This window comes from Oreochromis niloticus, linkage group LG19, assembly GCF_001858045.2.
Source record: "Oreochromis niloticus isolate F11D_XX linkage group LG19, O_niloticus_UMD_NMBU, whole genome shotgun sequence".
NCBI classification, from domain to species: Eukaryota; Metazoa; Chordata; class Actinopteri; order Cichliformes; family Cichlidae; genus Oreochromis; species Oreochromis niloticus.
In genome coordinates this window covers 27,783,929-27,805,572 of record NC_031983.2, presented here as the reverse complement: position 1 = coordinate 27,805,572, position 21,644 = coordinate 27,783,929, and the positions used below count along the sequence as shown (strand labels likewise).

The following is a 21,644-nucleotide window of genomic DNA, read 5'->3' as shown; positions in this document are numbered from 1 at the left end:
TTTTACATCATCACAATTCAAAAGTAAATGAAAATATAACACTAAACAAAAACTGCAACTGCACACAAATAACCCAGCCTGTGGTTTTGTTTTGTTTTTGCAATCCCACTTAGCTGGAAAACATATGAATCCAAAATATAAAAAAACATGCACAGGCTGATGTCACTTTCTGGCGCAGGATTCACAGACAAACCAGGAGCCTTACCTTATTTCATTAGGCTCGGTGCTGGACTGATGAGCACACACCAGATCCTGTGGTAGCAGGCAGCCCTTTTCTGTGCTCCATGACAACCTCTGAAGCTCATGAAGGACGACTGCTCCACACGCTCCAAGGTCCTCGTCATTCAAGTCCGCTCCATCGTCACAAAGGCTTCCCAATATATAGAGAGCAGTCAGCTATTGCCATGGAGCTCTGGGCTCTGCCAGCAGGTCAGGAGAACATGCACTCCAGCTCACATAATATCACAGCATGGCTAAACGCTCTACCAAGGGTTGTGGCACAAAATGGCCCAAGATGTTATTGACATCATTCACAAATGTGACATTTGTATAGATGGAGAGCTTTGCTTTTGTTAATCATTTATCAGTACTTTACAACTGTTGTAAATTAATTGTGACGTAGAAAAATCTTCTACAAAAACCAACCTTTATCTAATAAATCATGTGCACAATGCTCTCTCTACCCAGTAACAATACAACAGAGCGGTTACTGTAACAATCCCACGTGTCTGAAAACCCCTCAGAAATAAAGATGCATGCATGGCGGTAATGACACTTCATCTAATGTGAGAGCCCTCGGCAGAAGGATAATATGTTTTCCTCATCTGCACAAACTGCCCCATTAAATAAATATGTGTAGCATTTCATTCAGACATGGGGAGACAAGTTTTAAAAAGTTTGAAGAAAGACACTAAGGGTATACCTGATAATTCTACTGAGCTGGAGTCCATCGACAGAAGAATCCCCGTACACACTGGCCTGTTCGCTGCGAAGTCGTCCTTCAATGCTGTCTAGCAGATTAAAGAGTCCTTCCTGGGAGAGACTTAAAATAAATTACCTATTAGTGTGGTGAATGAACAAAAAAATGGAAGAGGTCACGTGATCGATAGGTCAGCTATTTTTTAAAAGAAAAAAAACAAGATGTTATTTGATCCAAAAATCTATGATAACATTTTTTCCGGGTGATTTCCTTGAGGTACTCAAGGCCTGCTGGAGAATGTGATCATTAAAATGCTCTTGCCACAATACAGCATTTCAACAGTTCACCGTGTTCGTTGATTTTGCCACATGTAATAACAGGTTGCAAGCGAAAAGCTCGACAAAACCAGCATTCAGATCCGGAGCTTGTACCAGTAGATGTTTGCTGCCGAATTAATGCGGTATCGAGCAGAGTTGGTTAAATTGCAAAATAATGCTCGAAACGAGTAATATGATGTTACAGTTAAACTCCATTACCGGTTGTAGCTCGTGCATAAAAGTGTACGGAAAAAGAGGGGCCTCTGGATGATTTCTTTTGGTGAGAGATTTACACTTTAATCTGGTCCTGTGTGCGGCTACAAAATGAGAAATGGATGCCTAATGCATGTGGATATTGAGAATCCATCTCTTTCTTGAGCATTAAGCTCTGGGTGGCCCTCATTGAATTCTCCCAGAAACCCCAAGCCGAGAGATCCTGAGCCCCCTTACATAAAAAGAGGCCAAAAAGAATTTATGACAATCTGTAATGGGCTCTTGGGTTAGGGGTCAGCAAACAATTGCTCCCTCTTTTTTGCAGGTTGTTTCCTGGTAACATCCTGATTAAGCTGGCAGCTTGAATTATATCCATGACATTCTGTAGTGTGCAATCCATCTGTGCCAAGTCCTCTTCAGTGTGGCTGAAGTAGAATAGGCAAAAGCTCTGTCTTTTTTTTCCCTTTCCCTTATTGCCAGCGTGGGCCTTGAAATAGTCATCTTTCTCTTTCCACTTTATTTATCAATGCTCTTCAAAAAGAGACCTTTAGAGAGTGAGAAAGTGAATTAGTTGTGTTTTCCTGCAAACCTCTCTCTCTACTGTATTGTTGCCAGCTTTCATGTCAAGGTCTCTAACCTCACTTTAGATGCTACTATTGTCCGCGTGTCCACATCATCAGGAGTGTATTGTTAGCCAGGAGGAAGAGGTCAGCCTCTATGCAGCAATATTGCTCTACAGCGTCGAGTTGTGGCTCTGGGGTTATTTATCACATGGAATGGCCTCACCATTGAGTGACTGGTGTCAGGCGAATCTCACCATCCAGGCACAAATAGCAAGTGTAACACACAAAAGGACACGGAAAATATAACCACAAGTAATAACAGCACAAGCTAAGTGCAGTTACACCTGCCTAAATCTGGGATAGGCCCCAGCACGCTGTCAGAATTCACCTTGGAAAATACAGAGTGAAAATTTGCGAGACCTTTGCTAAACTAGAATTTAAGCCACAGGAAAAAAAAATACCTGAGGAATGCCCTAATGACACTGCAATTACATTTTTTTTTAAAATCCTATACGCTTTAAGATCCATCTGTGGGATTAACTGGGATTTTTAAGAAGCCAGTGTTAACTGTATCACATGCTGTCACCAATCAATCAAACCCATGCAGCACTTCAGACAACACATTTGAGAGCAAAGCATGTTGAGGGCATTGTGATGGTATTAAAAATTAAACTATACAATATTTGAGTCTGTAGGAGAAATGGGTTGTTTTTCCCTGACTGTGGGGGCGATATAAACTTTAACCTTAAGAGAAATACAGACAGTATAGAGACTGGATGCTCTGTGAGCTTTACATCAAAGCCTGTGGTTTTCTCCTCATACAAAGAAGCTCTCCGTGTTAACAATGAAAGCTGCAGCCAACTCCATTGTCTACCCAGCACAGCCTAACTGAGGCTCCTCTTGGGGTCATGCTATAAAAAGTATAGTCGACCACACATAAACACAGCCGGGCACAAACAAACATGCAGCACTCTCAGAGAGAAAACATAATCCTCCACAATATTTTTTGATGCTCACAGAGAGCGACCAATTAAAAACTAAAGCCTTTCATACCAATAATGCTCAGAAATTACTATTTATTTTTGTAATTACAGAAAAAGAAATAATATTTAAGAATATAGTCCATAATGTGACCCAAGAACAGAGAGGAGGCAAACATTAAACACTGTTTTTTTTTCCTTGAGAGTACAGTGAAGAAAAAAGTGCACACAAAATGAATGTTTTTTTTAAGAGCATAAGAGGTGCTGTTCATAAAAGACCTCATACTGTAGCGAAAATGCAAAGGCTCTCTGTGCAAACATTCACATAGGATTTTCTGTGGCTCTAACCCCATCCAAAATGATCCTTCAACTCAGAGGCCATCATCACGCTAAGGATTTGTGGCTGTAAGTGCTGTCCACATGCCCACCCCTCCACAGCACTCTATGGTGCCACAAATTTCCTCCTCCACTGGGGACTTCCTGAGGTCTCTCAAGCAGAAAATTGCTCTGTTACAGCATTATCTTGGATTATGGCAATATTGTTGGTGACAGGTCCCGAGCTCTCCCTATAAGATGCATCACTGCCACCGCCACCGCAGCTGCTGCTGAACTACAGAGAGGACGGTGGCATGAACCGTGACTCCCACAATCCTCTCTGTCAGCCTCAGATGTGAAGGTGGCAAGGAGGAGTTTGCAGCGTGTTCACTCGCTATCATCAACAGTCCTCTGTGGTTCGGCATGGCCATGCAGAACATTCTCCTTGCTTAGCCCGCTTAGCCTTAAATCTTGGGGAGGGAAACTGCTGACTGCACTGAGCACCGTTTTAGGAAAAATGTTGGTGTTTTTCTTCACTGACCCACTTTGAAAATGTCAGACAACAAACTACATTAGTCATATATACTGTACCTTTTCAAGGCCCCCACTGCAGCTATGCTGTTTAAGTGGAGTGTTTTCTTGGAGCCATTAGACTGCAAAGACGATTCTGGACTGTGCTGGTTGTGATCACGCCTTCCGTGAGTATCATTACCCTCAGGTGCCCCACCCTCTGGTGCATCCTCCTCCAGCTCAGATTGTGTCAGAGAAATAGACAGGTCACTAGCAGTGCTCTCTGACAACTCCATATCTGAACTCGGTGTGCTGACACTCTCACTTTTACCTGGATGTAAATATACGATGTAGTGTAAAAAAAAAAAAGAAAAGTGCTTTAAAAGATTCTAGCACAGACAGAAAGATCACCGCAAACCTGTTCTCTCTTCAGCTTCTTTTCTGAAAGTGGTTTTTAGCATCAAATGGCCATGACCTCTCTCTTCATCTTCCATCGTGCGTGCCTCACGAACCACCTCTTTGGAGTCGGTGTGTTCTGCGATGGAATTCTGAGCCCTCGTCGGGCTACTGCTGCCAGGAGATGGATTCTTCTCAGGCCCCGTCAAGGTCGCCAAAGGTGAAGGTTCCCGTTCATCATCACTTCCAAAAGCCACACCGCCAGCTGTGCCTGTTAAGGCACGAACAGATGGGAGCGGCCCCATCGTTCTTTCATGTTTGTCACTCAAATTACCGTCGTCAGGGGAATCGTTTGAGCCTGAAATGTCATCTGATAAATGTGCTCGGTTGCTGGCGGCATCCTCTCCGCCGACTGTGAAGTCCTTCAAAAGGCCACTTGGTAGACGTTCGCGGGAGTGCAGGCTGCGATTGGGTGAATGATGCAATGCTTGGTGTGAGTGTACACTTGTGCTGCCAGCTTCTGCATCAGGCCCTCTGGAGGTCTGGTGGCCCATAAAAATTTCCACTGGTGCTTGTTTAAAATCCTTAGCTGGGTGAGAGACGTATCTGTCCTGGTGCTGTGCACGAACAGCTTCAGCCTGCACTCATGAAGAAAGCGCACACACGCACACACACACACACACACACACAAAAAACAAAAAAAAAACAAAACACCAATATATTAATTTTATCAGCTAAACTTTTCATTACCTCATAAAATATTTTTTCCCAGGCATGAATATGGATCGCTTAAAATGTCAAAGTTCTTGTTTCAGTTAAATAAGTGCTATTTTGAAAGAATTTCAACTCAAGTATGTCAGCTATCCACTTTAGAAATTTGAATAAATGTAGCTTATTTGGGCCAAGGTCAGAATTCTTTTCACAACATTTTTCAAAAGAATGTCTCAGGATCAATGTTTTAACTTTTAATCTTATTAGAAATCCTTTAGACAAGTTTTGATTCATGTCTGCAATGTCACCAAGGGCGGGGAGAGAGAGAAGCAAAAAAGCCTCCCTCCAAACATAATAACAAAAAGCATGGCTTCTGTTTCTTTTCTGATAAGCGTCTTAAATACCAAACAGTTAGCTGCTTAATAACATTCACTGTAAACCATGCAGCCTGCCCAGCAGATCCACAAAGTAGGTAAAAAAAGAGGAAAAGTTAATTTCTTGGCTGAGTGATTCCATCGGTAGCTGCAGGGCAAAGTAGAAAGTGTTTCACTAAAGTAGCAATTGATTCTTCTATCAATCTGCGGCACGCGTGTGCTCTTCCAAGGAATGTATTAAATATGAAAATCATATCCCGTTATCATCTGTCTCCAGCTTTCAGCCCGGTAAGCTTCCCTTAATGAATGCTGCAGCCTGAGGGACATGCACACTGCCAGCCAATGGCTTGTATGCATAATGGAGTGACGGTACCATTTTGCTCATTACAATATCGACAGGCTGAGGGGGGTTTTGCACACAGTTACAAGTGACTGCTCTAGACAGCATGCTCCAAGTTATTATGAGATGTCTTAGACATTTCATCTAAAAGAGCTTTAACTGCTTTAAGTGAAGGGAGAAAGCAGCCATGGGCTTGAACTACATCACTTGTACAGATTCAGCAGCTAGGATTAGACACCTGTGTTATTACAGATACACAGTTTAAATGTAGACTCTACAGATTTACCAGGCATAATGTCTACGTTCCTTTGTTATTCCAAACCTAAAAACGTAACTTGATAGAACTGAAATTAGCATAAACCTTTAAACATTGAAAAAAAAGAAATAAGTACCATTTATCATCCAAAAAATATAAAACAAACAAACAGAGTGCAGGTTACCTGATACATAAAGGATGTGATGTGTGTGATCACATGTTATTCCATACCTTTGCTGGTTCCCGCTCCATTTTCTTCTTTGCTTCCATAAATTTGGAAATCTTTTTCAAACACTCAGCCTGTATGAAATAAGACTGAATTAATAATTAAAAGATAAATGACTTCTTTAATATTCAACTGGCATGTGTCATGCAAACCTGTCTGAATATTAGCTGGATGTGGCGTAAAAGTGAAAAAAAAAAGGAAAGTAGCTGAAAGCAGCCCCTATCAGTAACAGAGGGTTTTCCTAAGTGAGTGTCCTCTATGCAGACGCTGACACCCCTTAGCATTTTTATTTGGCCGGGCGGACTCACTGCCTTACTGCCAACTCCAACAGAACCTTTGCCACACCTTTAAACTACAGAAACAGACCTTTAAAAATATGTTTTTTAACATACAGCACAAATACCAAAAATACAATTACAATAAAATCTAGATAAGTATACATGCTAATCGGAGAGGGAATATATATACTCACTGTCGGTTTGAGAAATGTGTTTTTCATTGTACCAACAGCATCACGGTTAAACCAGAAAAAACGTGGCTGATTTTACACAATGGAAACAAAGTGCAACAGGACGACCAAAATAACAGCAAACATGCAGGACTCATAAAGCATCAAGAGGAAATAAACCAACTGCTTGAGGGGAGAGAATGGCTAAATCTCTGGAGCACTTCAGAGTCTCTATATTGGGCAATTAACTCGGTGAGTCATAATTAGCCAATTTTGTTAATTTGATATTAAGCTGTCAAGCACTGTCGTTGAGTTTTAAGTGATAATCTGACTGGCTCATTGTTTTCTCCCCCGTTCATTTGCTTGTCATGATAAATTGCACAGTTTGAGTGTTTACTATTGTCACATCAAGCCATTGCAAGCAAATGTCTGCTCTGTTAAAATTGCAGCAAGGCATTAAGGCAAATGAGCATCAACAACACGCTCATTTATAAAAACACAGCACCCCTAATAAAAATATATATTTTATATATACCTACACATGCATGGGCGGCCATTATTCCAAAGTTAACCTCGTAGAACTACGGTTTTCTTAAACGTACAGCTTGGACAGCAGTAAATACTGGTTATTACATGTGAATCTAAAAATTTAAGAATAAAAGTACAACTGTCAAATCTGATTCCACCGCAGTGGGTGGAGTGTTTGTTCAGCCTGCTTTCAGTACGACTCCATAATGACAAAAGCTACTCCACTGAACAAATTAACTTGACCGAATGTGTGTGTGTGTGTGTGTGAGAAAGAGAAACAGAGCGTGTGTGTTCTACCTTTTGTTGTTGGAGGGGGGCATGGTCAGGACTATATTCCTTCATGCTGATTTCTATGCACTCCACATCTCTCAGAAGCTCAAGGTTTCTCATTTTCGCTCGTGCTTCCCTGTCACAGATTTCCTTGAGATAACTGCGCAGTTTGGAACACTTTATCTGTAAGCTGAAGGCAGTGGAGAACTATTATTCAAAAGAAATATTATCTAAGAGCATTGTCAAAAAATAAGAGCCCGACTTCTCAGGAGAAAAGGTTAAGCACAATATGTTTTAAATTTAAATCTCATTCTCAACTCGCCCATCAACCTAAGCCCTGCTGGATGGACCTGGCAAGTTGGTGTTTATGAGACATGATTTACATTTTTTTTAAAGCAGTCTGTTATGCTTGTACACGCTTTATTAAATAAAAACTGACACAAATGAAAATAATAAGACAGCTGTGAATCTATATGAATACATGGGAATTTTTTCAAATCAATTTCATATACAATGATGAAAGTCCGCTCACATATAATTGGATATTTAACTCTAACCAGTGACTTACGCTCTTTTATCAGATCTGGAGTAAGCAAACAGCTCCCTCTCCAGCTCCAGCCTCCGTTTCTCCCTGCACACAGAGAGCACAGAGAAGGTGTTACCCACACACACCGCTCCAGCACCTCCGTGGTTTCCTGGGCTAAATTGCCAAACCATCAGACTTATGAACCCAGCGAGCATCCATAACACACATGCTAATGCAGGATAGCAACTTTCAACAAGCGCTAACTTCGTGGGAACTTGGCTAACTTTTATTAATACGCAAACGTTAATCAGTTACTGCTTTATACACGTCCACGAATCCAAGTAAGCAGGCTAAAGAACTAGCATCTGCTCATCTCTGTGTACGCGGACTTCGCTAGGAAGCTAATGGGTAAGGTGAGGCTATCGGACGGCAACGGTGACAACTCGAGTCCGCGGTTCTACGGGGCCGTGTTCTTTTTAACACGAAAACACAGACAGTCCTCACCTTTCGTGTATGCTCTGCTGAGCTGACGTTATCCTTTCGTAGTAGTGGTCTTCGCTGCGAGCCGAGCTTGCCATTTTCTCCCGCTTTTGGCGCCGCTGCAAAGCCGAGAGGAAGAAGAGGCAGACGAGGAGGAGGGGGGAGGAGGGGGAGAGGGGGGCTGCTGTTTACGTTGGTTGCCATGTGCACCGCTTCCCAGAAATCCTTGCGGATAAACACAGAGAACACGTGGTTGGAGCGCGGAGACGTGCACGAATTAAATCCGAGAGTAGTAATGAAAGAAAAATTCGACTAAATGTTGGGTAAGAATTTCTTTTTCTGCGCATTTGGAGTATTTGCCCGAACAGAAATCGCCCTTATTTAGAAAGACGCACAGATGTTCGTAAAGGTGTTTAAATGTCATTTCTGTTTATTTATCAGAGTTTCTAACCCGCCTGGGCTAGATACCAGCCATCAAACGTCTGTCGTTTATTTGATAAGCTTCCCCTGCTCTCTCACACACACACTGATGTCTGATTTTCTCTGATGGTTGCTGTGCATCATCCCCAGATGTTGTCTTGCATTATCAAGGTTCATCGCTGACATTTCTCAGAATGTCATGTTTTGACTGAGTCATTTTCTCAAAGCGACAGCACTACATGTCCTTGCTGGGATACTGAAATTGACAGCTCCTTCAAATGCACACCCTAATCAGCCAATTTCCCCAATTCCAGTCCCATCAAACTGCTCTTTATCTGTTGAACTGGGGAGTTTTGTTGTTCTTTTCTAATGCTAATCTACCCCATTCAGTATCTCTCTATGAGGCTATTTGTTGTGAAATAAATCCCCTTGTTTGCCTCCTGCATGTATAATTGATATTGTTGCCAGGCTTTTTGTTTGTGCCGTGGAGAGCTGGAAGGCAGTGCTTTGGAGGTGATGAAGAAAATGAGACTTGCAGCACTGCCGTTCCAGCTGAGCTCAGCCAAGGTTGATGCCTGTGATCAGTCTTTGTTGGGTGTCATACATGCATTCGTGATTATTTTCAGCAGATTGTGGCCTCCCAATGCAGACTACATTTGCGACCACCGTTTAATATCTTTGTAATATCCAGATATACAAGGCCCCAGTGTTAGATCGCACACCAAATTGAGGTGAAAACTCTGAACTGAACTTTTTACTTAATTCATCCAGGTGAGTTATGAAATAACAGGTGCACTGAATAAATTCAGATTTCCCTTTTTCTAATCTATAATGCATTCCCTTCCACATATCTCTTAAACAACATCCTGTGAATTATCCACAGTATAGTTATTTCCTAGTTAGGAAAAAAGTATATAGTCCAAAATGCTGCAACAATAAAACCATTATTTTGATAAAGTAGTAATAGTTTAAACAAGTACTTATCAATGTAAACAAAAAGGTGCCATTTTTCAAATCTTATTGCATGAAGGGCCCGAGAAAATATAGTTTACTTTTACTCTTTGTAGTTTTATACAGTTTCTGCACACTGTCTTTCTCTGCTGCTCCTGTGCAAACATACAATCTGTATGGCCATTGATATGCCCTAACAGAGGTCACAATTTGCATGAGAATTAACAGCTAGTAAATTAAATTGATATTCAGTGCACATCTCCGTCGAATCCTTCAGACCTTTGTTCCCCCTGCCTGGCAGAGCCCATGTTCAGCCCCCCAGCTAGTCAGAAACATCTGTGCAGTTAATAATTTGATAAACAGCTTACACAAATGCTAAATTATCTTCTCCATTCCCTCCCCTTTTTTCCTCCCCTTGTGCAAGACTTGGAACAGTTGGCTCACCTCTCTGTGGTGTTGGGTTTATCTGTCTTTTGTGGCTGTTCTTCCACAGCTCTGGTTTTAATGGCTCTCCCTTCACTCCTTTCACTATCACTTAGATACTGAAGCAGTGTTTGGGGTTAATGCAAATCCTCAACTCTCATCTGCGGCAAAAAAAAAATCCACTGAAGTTGCCTATTGTGGCAAGTTTCAAATGAACTTAGTCGGAACATTTGTTATTCATTCACAGCTCTGTCCGGATAGCATTTAAAAATGTTCAGAAAGAACTGTGACATTGATCAGCACATTTGAACATGTGCAGTGCCTCCATTCTGTAAAAGCCCACAACTCAGCTGACTCCCTGTGAAATTACAAATTAAGGTCTGACATATTTTTTTCCAGAGAGCATTCTGCACCAGAGTGCAAAAGCTTTCAAGTTCCACGTGTTAATTCAATGGTCACTTGTTTCTATAATTGGCTGATACCAGCAGTGAAAGAGATTTGACCGGGCTTTTATAATCATTTCAAAAAGCAGGCTCTTGTGGTTGGCACAGGTATAGTTTTATTTTCACAAAGGTATATTAAAAAGATTAAACGTGTCCGGAGGATGATATTAGTAGTATCTGTTCAAAATCAGGCCTGATTAAATTTGAAAAGGATACAAAATATCACAGACAGATCTTTATGTGTTGCGCGTGTGCCCGCGTGCAGTTTATTTGTGTGTCGATATTTTGCGAGTACGTTTTTGTCTATGAGAGGACAGCAATTAGTTAAGTGCTATCAAGTGGATGAAAAGCTGCAACAAATCCTCTTTATAATTTCATGGAAAAGAAAGCTGACGAAATGGAATGGGATGGAGGGGAACTAGTTTCCAATGCTTGCCTTTTCGGTTGCGACTTGAGAAGAAATTGAACGCTAAGAGGGTGCGCTAAGCCGTGTTAATACATTGTGCAACTTTTTTCACATGCTGAGTTGTTCCTTTAAACTTTTTCTTTTTTCTGCTCTGTGGATATTGTCTGTTCTGTTACTGAGTTTTAGCGAGGAGATCAGATTCACCACGTTGCTCCACTTGGTGGTTATCTGAATAAACATCAGGGCAGTCTCGAGTGCTGTCTGAGAGCACAATGCTTCATTGTGGTTTTGAACAAAGACTCCAAGCTCTAATGACAGTGGCTTGTTGTTGTTAGCACATGTAGGCCTTGTGATGTTGTATTTTGCAGAGTGGATTCATTCTCCGTGTTGTTTATACTTTTATTCTTTTCCTTGGGCGTCCTCTACCAGTGTCACCCAGACTCTTGTCTGTCATTTTCACATGTTTGCAGTCAGTGGGCGACAGAGACACGAAGGAGAGGATCATCTCACAGTTTGACAAGAGTCTTTGAGTCTGGAGTTTGACCGACAGCTGATAGGAGCAGCGGTGTGGCACACGGCGGCAAACGGGGGCAGTGTGTGTGTGGTTGTCAGATGAAGAGATTCATGTGGGCTGGGCTGTTTAGGTCAGATGGCTGACAGCCAGGACTTGATGTTTGCTGTTATGTCGTTGTCCTGGTTGGTAATGCTGATGCCTGGCCTTGTTACGACAGTGCCCTCTCATGCTCCTCCATGTTTGCTAGCTTAGGTTTGGCGCTAGTGAGCAGCTGCTGAGTGATGAATAAAAGTAGATAGCTTGTCTCGTCTCACTGTTTGTGTCAGGCTTACTGAGGTTTTGAATTGATTACACTGATTGTAGGTATTCCCCTGCAAGGTTCAGAAAAGGTTCTGAAACCTCTTCAAACACCTCGTTTGTACTTCAACATTTATGTTATTAGTTCTGTTTAAAGGTTTGGCATAGTTTCTATTATTCAGTGCATATTCCCAAACAGGGTTTATTATCTTTAAAGCATTTGGAGGATCATTTTTCATATCTTGCCGCTTAAGTGCAGAAACAGCTCAAGTGAGTAGCACTGATCATCCTTTAAAATGCCATGTTCTGCTTGAAAACCTCGGTTCAGGCATTTATATGGATGTTGCCACTGTTTCACAAGAAGCAGTAGTTTTTTAATATGATTGGTAACTTTTTCTTTGAAGGAACAGCAGAGCTGAGAAGAGACAGTTGAGTAAATGAGCGCCTCTTCCCTAAACCCGAAGAGCCAATCCAGTCCTGGATGGCCCATTTGACCCAATCCTCCAGGAGAGGCCCACAGGGCACACGTCACATCCACATTAAGGCATTAGAAAATGCTTTATTTGTTTGCGTGAGGGACATCCTCTCCTGTCGGTTCTGTAGGTCACACTCAGTTGACACTGCAATTGGAAGTCATTGCGCTTATGTGGGTTTAGTCTTCCAGGTCAAATTATCCTTCAATTCAACCTGAAATTGGGAATGGCAGCGGCAAGGATCAGCCCAGGGCCCAGGCCCTCTCCTCAGTATTAAGCCATCACAGTGTTGTAAGGTGAGCTCCTGTAATGAACCCTGTCACCGCTACCACTGCACCAATATCCCCACTACACAGCATGCATATTGATTGCAAATTGTGAGTGCGAGCACACGGCTGCGGTGCTGTGTGTATATAATGTATGTGTGCACACTCACGTAAGCGCACCTTGTTCTGGGAAGAAACAAGGGAATCGCCTTTCTCTGATTAGAAAGCTCATGCATAGGAAAGCACGACAGAGACACTGCTCCCCATCTGCCCGTGGTGCAGGTGAAAACAATTTACACATCGCCAGGCTAATGGATACATTCATAGGGAGCACAGACAGAGGGAAAGAGGGATGGAGGGGGAGAGTGAGAGAATAGCAGAGAGTGGAAAAAGAGAGGGGTTGTAATGGGCCCAGGCCAATGCAGGCCAGTGGCCCTGCTCATGCGGCCAAGCCAGACAGCAGCGTATCAGATAACACATAATCACCAGGGTCAGGGACTAATGAATGCGGTCATGGCCCACCAGAGCAGGCTTTTGCCCGCACTAAAGACACTTGTAAACAATCGGCTGGGTGAAACATGGCAATAATATGTTGATTCAGCAGGTAATGAGGTTCTCCCTGAATCAATACCCCCAGCTAACCCCTCTCCCAGGTGGGCCAGTGAAGAGCGGTGAGCCAGGTTGGCGAGCGCAGACCTCTGCCGATGACCTTTCCGTGGCAGTAAGGACACGAGGCAGTCTGAAGAGGACTATTCTCGTATTGCACAAGGCGCTGAGTGTCAGAACTTTCATTCGCAGCAAGCAAATGAACAGACAGGCGCTGCATGCTAATGAGCGGCAGGCTATTTTCCACCTTTTTTATCTGCACATTATGCTCTTGACTTTGGAGAAGGTGGGAATTAGGTTGGACCTCAGTGTCAGGCTGCCTGATGGCTCCGCTCAGGAAAAACTGGTAATTGAAGCCGATGGCTGCCGCGGAGGAGGTCTGAATTTGGAAATAAACAGTTTCAAGCACTGCACGTCATTTCTAGAGAGATGACAGGGGGAATGGAAATGAGCTGTCTGGATCTAATGTGCTTTCGCAGCAGGGAAAAAGGGGGCCATCTTTCAGATAACAATTCCACTCATTAGGACTTCAGTGCCACCGTAATGACAAGAGACCAAGTTGCTAAATTCAGAGAGGACAATTAGGAAATGCTGGCGCCCTGACAAACCAAGTAAACAAGGACACATGGCTCTGAATTTTACATATACTCTGGCCTGACGCTGTGAGAAACATCTAATAGGTTTCGAGGAGATTTTAAAAAGGAAATGAAATAAATGGCCTCCCGCTGGGTTCTTCTTGTCATAGTAGCAACTTCTTTATTATTGCTAGTTCATTAGCATAATAGACAAATTAATTCCCCGCTCATTGCTAAAGCAAGTTGTTTACATCTGATTCTGTGCTTGTTAAAGGCAATTTAAAAGCCTGTTTTTCAGCCTTTGCAGTCTGGCTGGAGAACCGTATTTGTGACAAGCACGTGGGTGTAAACGTTGCTTAGATATAATGTATAAGAATATTCTGTTTACTGAGAAACACTGTCTATTTTTCAAAATAAAGTCACAAACACCCATGCATTTATTATAGCGACCGCCTCATTATGAATTCAAATGCATGTGTGCATGTTGTCATATTTTTAGGTTCTGTTTGTGCCATCACATTAAACTGAAGTGGGGATTCAAGTATTGTCATAATTACATGCTAAACTAGTCTGCATGAGGCACTGCTAAGTTGAACAAGTTCCCTTTTTTTGTTTTCTCACACCCTCCTCTGCAGTTTTGGCAGATGTGGCCTATTCACCTTCCTTTTGCTTGGCCCCAATTCAGCGTAGCCCCTATGGCTGCCTCCACCTCCTCAGGCTCCACCGTGCTTTGGTACTGTACTGTATGTGTGTCCACTGTATCAGTCTCCCCTGGGAGCCACCGCCTCTCCCTATTTCAATTTCCAAAGGATTACCAGCAACAATGCATTTCCTCAACAGTTGCACAAAGTTCCTCCACTCCCCTCCTTCACTTCGTTTTCTCCTTGTTGCCCAAACAAAGCTGTGAAGCCCAAAATGTAACTTGGGGACATTTTGAGCAGGATTTCATGAGTTGAATGAAAGTTTGCTCATTAAAATCTTTCAGCGCGGCTTTATGCATTAGACTGAAGAGTGGAGCGCATGTTTATATACTTTCAAATGACAGCAGCAGTTAATCTGTAATGCTTTTTACTGTGGCGTCAGCGTGGCATGTTTAAAAAAAAATGCAACCTTCCATGGACGCGGCATGCAACCTTGATGTAGCGGGCAAAACCACAGGGGTTTCTTAGACTCCGATAGCCTTCATGCTCATGAATAAAACAGGGGGTTTAGGGGGCTTCCTGTGCAGCTAATTCACAGTGCCGAGCTTCCAATCTGTTTTTATGGTACTTGGGTGGAACAATTTCTCTTCCCCTGCTTCAGGGCTGCATACAGCACGGAGAGCAGATTCTCGGGAGCTCGTACAGGGATAGTAATTTGCCATAATCAGTTATTGTGCACTGGTGAGTTTAGCACAAGCTGAGACTCATGATACTTTGTGTTTTTTCTTCAATTTTATGCAAATAAACAAAGCAGCTCACTTTCTGAAATTGCCCTTGTTTTCAACATGAAAATGTCTGCCGGTGTGCAACACGAATTTCTAGCTGTTAGGTATGAGCGCTTTATGTACTGTCGTAACTTTTCACGATAAATCGCAGCACACGGCCATAAACGTCTTGTGCTAAAATACGCAACACGTTGCTTTCTCTCTGTGCAATTAGCAAAGAGGAGCGTGCTTCTTTCCCTCGTGAGTCCTGTTTGCAGACTCATTACCAGGCCCTGCTGGTTTCTCCAGCACTGAGAGGAAGTTAAACAAAGCGCCACTCACACACAGCCTCTCTGTGGTGACAACAGGCTCCAGACCCATCACCAAACGCTGAGAAGTGAAGGGTCTGTGAAAACAAACCGCTATGACACCCTTCACTCTTTCTTCTGCTCGACTGCACCCTGTCAATGTCCAACCCGATCACTAGTACTGCGAGCTACGTTAATAACTGAGAAAACAAACCACCAGGCGATAAAGCCCCAAACCTCTCCATCCTAAATCTTCCATACAGTAATCACATCAGGCTCTAAAAGGATGCACCTCCTTTGTACTTTTACTACTTTTGTTGTGAAATCGCAATTGCACCTGTCTGCTTGGTGACAGCAAACAGTAAATTGATATTTTTAATGCTACAAACAAGTGCACGTACACACAGTCACAGAGAAGTGGTTGAAAACACAAAGTCAGATGTACATATCGATATAGTTTGCGCACGTACGCATGCAGTCCACACACACACAAGAGGCAGAGGGGACCTAATTAAATGCAGACAGCGACTGTGTGGACTGGCTTACAGTGAAGCCGGGTCTCAAGCTGCCACAGCAACAGTTCATCTCGGCCAATTAGATGTTGCATCAAAGCCGGGGCGGCCACAGAGCAATGGGTTCACAGGCGATATTGTTGTGTGCGTGGTCAGCAATCAGCAATGTCCCCTGCTGGGATCTGCCGCCGCCGAAGCTGCAGAGAGAGTCACCTGACAACAGCCAGTACAGCAGAGGCCTGCCTGCCTGCTGTGTGATCTTCCCCTAATGTGTATGTGATGGAACCGCAGGCCTCGGGGATGGAAGTAATGCGATGTTAAAAAATACATAAATCTCAGCCCCCAGAAAGTTTTCTGTTTATTGGTCCTCTTTCAATCAGAATATGTGCACGTTTGATGCTCACAGCACCTAAGTTTCATGTAACCAAAGTCTTGATAACAACTAACTACTTCTGCACAAATAATTAATAATGCCGAGCAGCTTTGCTTTAGCTTTTGTCTGCCCGGGTCATGAGCAAAACATACGCTGATTGCCTTCCTGCTATGAAGTTTGACTTTACATTTTCTGATTCGACAGCCTCGGTTTGCATGGCTAATTCTGCCACAGATGAGAAATGCTGAGAGATAAAAAGGGCTAAATCTTTCTGCTGTTGTGTAGCTTTATATGCTGGGTAAAGAATGCACGTGAGTAACAAACCGAGGGGGTTTGTTTTAACTGTAAAATGAAATGCATTAGCAAAGATCTCATTTATTCTTAGTGATCCCGTAAGAGCTGTGAGAGACGAGAGGATGATAGCTGTGTAGGACAGTCAAGAGTACGGCCGATGTTTAAACTGCTAATGGGCACAGGTACATGGAATCTCCTGGTCCTCTCTGAGACCGAGCAGCAACAGTCTTGTCAATTCGCTCCTCAAACCCTAAAGCTGCAAGCGAGGCAGCAGTCGGCCCAGGATGGGTTTCCCGGGATTAGAAGGGGGTCAGAGCTGGAGTGCTGCCACTCTCTCTCTCAGCAGCTGAGCCACAGCTCCCTCATTATACCTGAGGAGTCAAAACATTACCCATGGTGCACCGGTGCCTCTGGGACAGGCCCACCCCTTGCACCATACAGGGCGAGGTGGTTCTAGTGCTGCATCAGTGATCTTTCTCACGCGTTCCTTATTAGTCCATATGGAGATCGCAGTTTGCATGCGGCTAATAAATCATTCCAGGAAGCGCGAAACATGATATTTTGAATCAGTATTGAAACTAGCTGAGAGCACTTGAGAGCACTCGCCGTCTTCTGACTCTCCCTCTCTAACATCCTCGTGAATGTGTCTATTTTAGGTCACAAAGTGTATTCCGCTTTATACATGGCAAACAGACCTAGACTTCACAACACGTAAAGGCATCCATTAACCAATCACATCAACGGGCTTCTGCTAATTCACGTACACTTATTTATATATTTCTCCCTTCAGTGAAACATAATTACAGATTATGTAATGTTTAGGCCGGGCACACTGATTACTGTCCAGTGTTTGAAAGGCTACAGTTCTTAGTGAATTAGAGAATGATTAGTGCATGGCAAATCTACTTCATTCTAAATATGTTAATTAACAGTCAGTGCAGTGGGTGCAGTAGTTAAAAGCACTAGTAACCTCACACAAGCTTCAAATGTTACCACACTCTAAATTGCTTGCCGTGGGTTTCTTTGAAAGGCTATATTTAATTAAATGCCATACAGTAGCCATTTCCGGGCTAATGGAACTTATATTATATGTAAGAGATCTGGTGAGCAGTCACTTAACCATCCATTACGGCGGCAGTCTGTGGTACGGCTTTCTAGACACGTGTAAAAGATGGAGATTTGTATTTATCCGAGACTGCCAACTTGCACGCTTCCTGACTCACGTTGCATTGTTATTTACTGAATTAAATAAATGTACTGTACTCTAGACAGCATATAAGCACTGTGTATTTTTTGTTCCAGTTCATTTCAAATTTATGTGAGGACACAAGCTTTTGTAAAAATAAGCAGTATGCAAACACAGAAGCAATCCAGTATAACCGAGAGGCTCTTCAGGACCACTAGCAGTGCACAGAGCCACCTAGTGTCGTCACCCGGCACACCACCACAGGCTTCTCCAGCAGCCTCAGAGAAAATACACTGAAAATGTGTTTCGGTGCATATTAGCATACTGGTATAAAAACTTAGAGAAGAAACGGGATTCTGAATTGATGGCACGTTGAGTTTTTTGGGCAACGTTTCCTCTTGAGTTAAATATGTGTAGGTGCTCATTGTGGCGTCCCATATGTTGTTCTGAATAGTTTTAAGTACGGCCACAAACATCCCCGGTCCTCTGCACATGCTTGTTTTACTGTGGCAATCTGCCCCCTCTAATGTAGCATGATTTCTCATAACTTGGTTAAGGGTGCCCCCATCTGGCCGACAGCTCGCCAAAGTGCTGGCGGTTTCTTTGCTTTCTCCCACCCCTCTGCTTGCTCACTGCACTGATTTCTATTGTGAGAGCTAATTGTTAGATAATATGGGTTGTTTATGTGAGCTATCCATGCAAATTTTGATGCGATTTCAATCACTTTAGACGTGTGATTTTTGTGTTTTAATGTGGAATCGGAGGTAAAGGAAGCACTTGGTGCTTGCAGACTGTGTTTTCTCTCACTCTTTCTCAACCAAGCACACCTCCGGGGTCCAGGCAGCAACAGTTGTTTTGGGGCACTATCGGGTGAAATGAGGGTGGCGGCGTGCAGGCGGTGTAATTTGCAGCCTTGCCAGAGGAGCCCATTTTCTTGTGTGCGGCCACTGGGCGCTGGCTGCTGTTCATCAGTATGGAAGTCTATGAGGTGAGGAGAAATTGTAATGATGGACACTGAGCGGCGAGAATCAGCGGCTCAATAAGCCCCCCTAATTGCTTAGCAACAGTGTTCCAGGGTCTCTCATTTGAGATCAAGAGTTTAGTGGACTGAAGACTCCGCTTTGGAGAAATAGAGCTTGTGCCATTCGATAAGACGACGGAGAAATGGGCTCTATCTTCTACTTCCTCTGCGCCCTCCCTCCCATTCCTCCACCCCCTCTCCTCTCCTCTCTCTCCTTCTCTTTCTCTCTCTGTCTCTCTGGCGCCGACACCCCCACCCACCCTCCAACCCTTTCCTACCGGGATGATTATGTTACCTTTCAACTGCATGATGTATTCAGTTCACTAGATTATTTTCTGTCATCTCAGTTAATTGAATTCTGTCCATCACATATAGATGTTTTCACATTTGCATAAAGGTTAGAGTGGTGAAGAGTGTCAAACTTCAATTTAGACAATGTCACTCAAATAAATATACTGGCCTCTTCCTCCCCTCTCTCCGCCTCTCCTGGCTCTCCGGAGGTGGGTATTTACGGATTCCGAATTTAAATAGATCTGTATTCCTGGGATGCGCCGACTCTCATATACATGTAAATATGAATATGAAAATGACCGGATGGCTCTCTGATATGGGATGCGTGGCCATGTGTAGTCGGGTGTGCGTGAATCTTTCCAGTAATCTTTGCACATTTCGATTAACGCGCGGCTCTGTCCGCGCGGTCGCCTTCGCGGCCGGTTTGTGACACCGCCAGCATGTAGGCATCGCTGTCCTCTACAAAGGATCTCAGTAAGCACTTCCTCCTACTCCTCTACTCGTTGTCAAGTGGCTCTAACATCCAGCCTACAACTGTCATGTGAAAATGTAGGGTGTCGTCGGGAGGGGTAACAAAAGGACCTACTGGAACATAAGAACGCGTAAATTTATTTGTGCACGCAAACACACGTGCACATTAGAGCTCAGGCATCGTATGCACTCATTGGTTTAACACTCCTCCGTTGAGATTTTAAAGCCTTTTTCCCCGTGGCAGGCAACTGACCGAGGGAGACGGAGCATAATAACATGTCACAAAAGGAAACACAGCAAAGAGGAGGGAGAGACTTCTCTGACAGACGAGAAGACCCGGACCAATTCACATTTAATAAGTGCCGCAGAATATCCAATTATGTTTGGTTTTGAAAATTGATTCATGTGTCTTTAGAAGCAATTTTCATATTAGCCTTTTTCAAATAAACATCTATTAGGTTTATGTATCACACTGGCATGTGGCGACAGCGTGCAGGCAGTGCTAAAATAAGTCTGTGTCAGTTAGTCGATAAATGGGAGCGCGAAGACGGCGGACAGATTAGAGTGCTTATCTCTTTTCATCAACTCTGAATACCGGCTGAATTGAAGGTCAATATCTGAGGATTCTCCAAGCCGAGCAGGTGTCTGGAGAGTATGGATTGGCTAGTGCTTGCAGCGCCTCTTTCCGTCTTTGTGGGCAGGCCAGGGCCAATTTCAAATGTGTCACAGCTGCATTTAAGCCAACGGTTACCTGGACAAAACCACTATACATTATACTGCATTCCTCTTTCACACTCCTCCTTCGTTCTTCTTTTTTTCCTCTCTCCGTTGGTCTACATATGTCACACTGTGGGCTTTGTCACGCCTCGTGTCACATGGTGTGAGTTATCTGTGGGGAAAATGTCTGCTGAGAGACGAGCGGAGGTGGCTTATTATTTATGATAACGTGAAAGACAATTGTGCGCTGGTATTGACTAGAAGATTTGCAATCTCTTTTCAGGAACAAATGCAGGCAAAAGCTCGGCGATGGAGAAAACTTCTTCCTTTTTTTGATTGTAAATTAGAAAACACAAATATAGGAGGGGAGAAGGTGAAAACATGCTTCTTTTCAATAGGCCATCTGTTTACAGCCATTTTCAAGGCTGTACATTATTGATTACATCTCTATTTTTCCTCCATGGACACAGTCAAAAAAAACCACTGTAGATAAAGAACTATTTAAAACTTACTGAGGCAGTATACAAGTCTATCTCACTTCTTTTCTCTTCCCTGGTTTGCAGTGAATGCAGAGGTTTTCTTCTTGGAAATGGACATTGAAAGCTTGATAGGCCGCGAACGGGGCAGGTGGCGGTCTGCTCTTGCCTCTGCCTCCTGTGTTTGTGTTTTAGTTTGGCACTCTGTTAAACCTAAAATCACACAAACCAAACAGCAGATAAACACGTGCGTGCGCATGCTGACTTTGTGCTGTGTGCGCGAGCTTGCAGTCAAGATTGGTTACGAGGCTGTGGAGGTGGCGCTTGTATATTGAGGGGTCTTGTCCAGTGTGTCAGAGGGCCCTTTCGGCTACTCTCTTCCCAGACAAAGCTCTGGTGAAGGGGCTCACTCCAGCAGGACATGGCTGCTGGGGGGAGAGAGCAGCAGCAGCACTCCAGACCTACTCGCCTGCAGGAGGAGGCTATCTCAGCCACCTAGTCCACTCCTCAGGCTGGCGGATACTCTCCACCACCACCCACAGGGAAGGCCATTTCTGACCTTATCACAGCATTTGCACAGCTGTCTATCAACACACACACACACACACACACACACACACACACACACACACACACACACACACACACACACACACACAAAACAAACAACCTTTCATGGAGAGTTTCAAAAAGAAAATCTCAAAATTGGCGGCACAACCTTGTCAGTCTTGAAACTGGATATTACGGGTTGAGAAAATAGCATTAGGCAATCGGTGCTAACACACCAAATTTGAGAGAGAAATTGAATTTATATTTTTATTATGAATTGAACTGCAAGAAATTG

The 21,644-nt window shown here is 43.4% G+C and overlaps 1 protein-coding gene and 1 long non-coding RNA gene across 7 annotated transcripts in view; one reads left to right on the top strand and one right to left on the bottom strand.

Moving 5' to 3' along the window:
- The window catches only part of kiz (kizuna centrosomal protein), a 66,674-nt gene extending 58,103 nt beyond the window's left edge, over nt 1-8,571 (bottom strand). For all 6 annotated transcript variants that reach the window (XR_002057488.2, XM_025900999.1, XM_005477644.3 and 3 more), the window contains exons 1-8: nt 8,397-8,571; nt 7,935-7,997; nt 7,394-7,556; nt 6,126-6,194; nt 4,236-4,851; nt 3,899-4,148; nt 923-1,042; nt 206-370 (exon numbers count right to left, since the gene is read on the bottom strand). Coding sequence is in view for 5 of the 6 variants with exons in the window: in XM_025900999.1 (XP_025756784.1) it covers nt 206-370; nt 923-1,042; nt 3,899-4,148; nt 4,236-4,851; nt 6,126-6,194; nt 7,394-7,556; nt 7,935-7,997; nt 8,397-8,470 (1,520 nt within the window). In the remaining variant the exon portion in view is untranslated. The remainder of the gene's footprint in view (nt 1-205; nt 371-922; nt 1,043-3,898; nt 4,149-4,235; nt 4,852-6,125; nt 6,195-7,393; nt 7,557-7,934; nt 7,998-8,396) is intronic.
- Nucleotides 8,572-8,591: 20 nt separating this feature from the next.
- Nucleotides 8,592-21,644, top strand: part of LOC102081875 (uncharacterized) — a 45,002-nt gene continuing 31,949 nt past the window's right edge. The window contains exon 1 of the long non-coding RNA XR_270179.4: nt 8,592-8,695. This is a non-coding gene — a long non-coding RNA (uncharacterized LOC102081875). The remainder of the gene's footprint in view (nt 8,696-21,644) is intronic.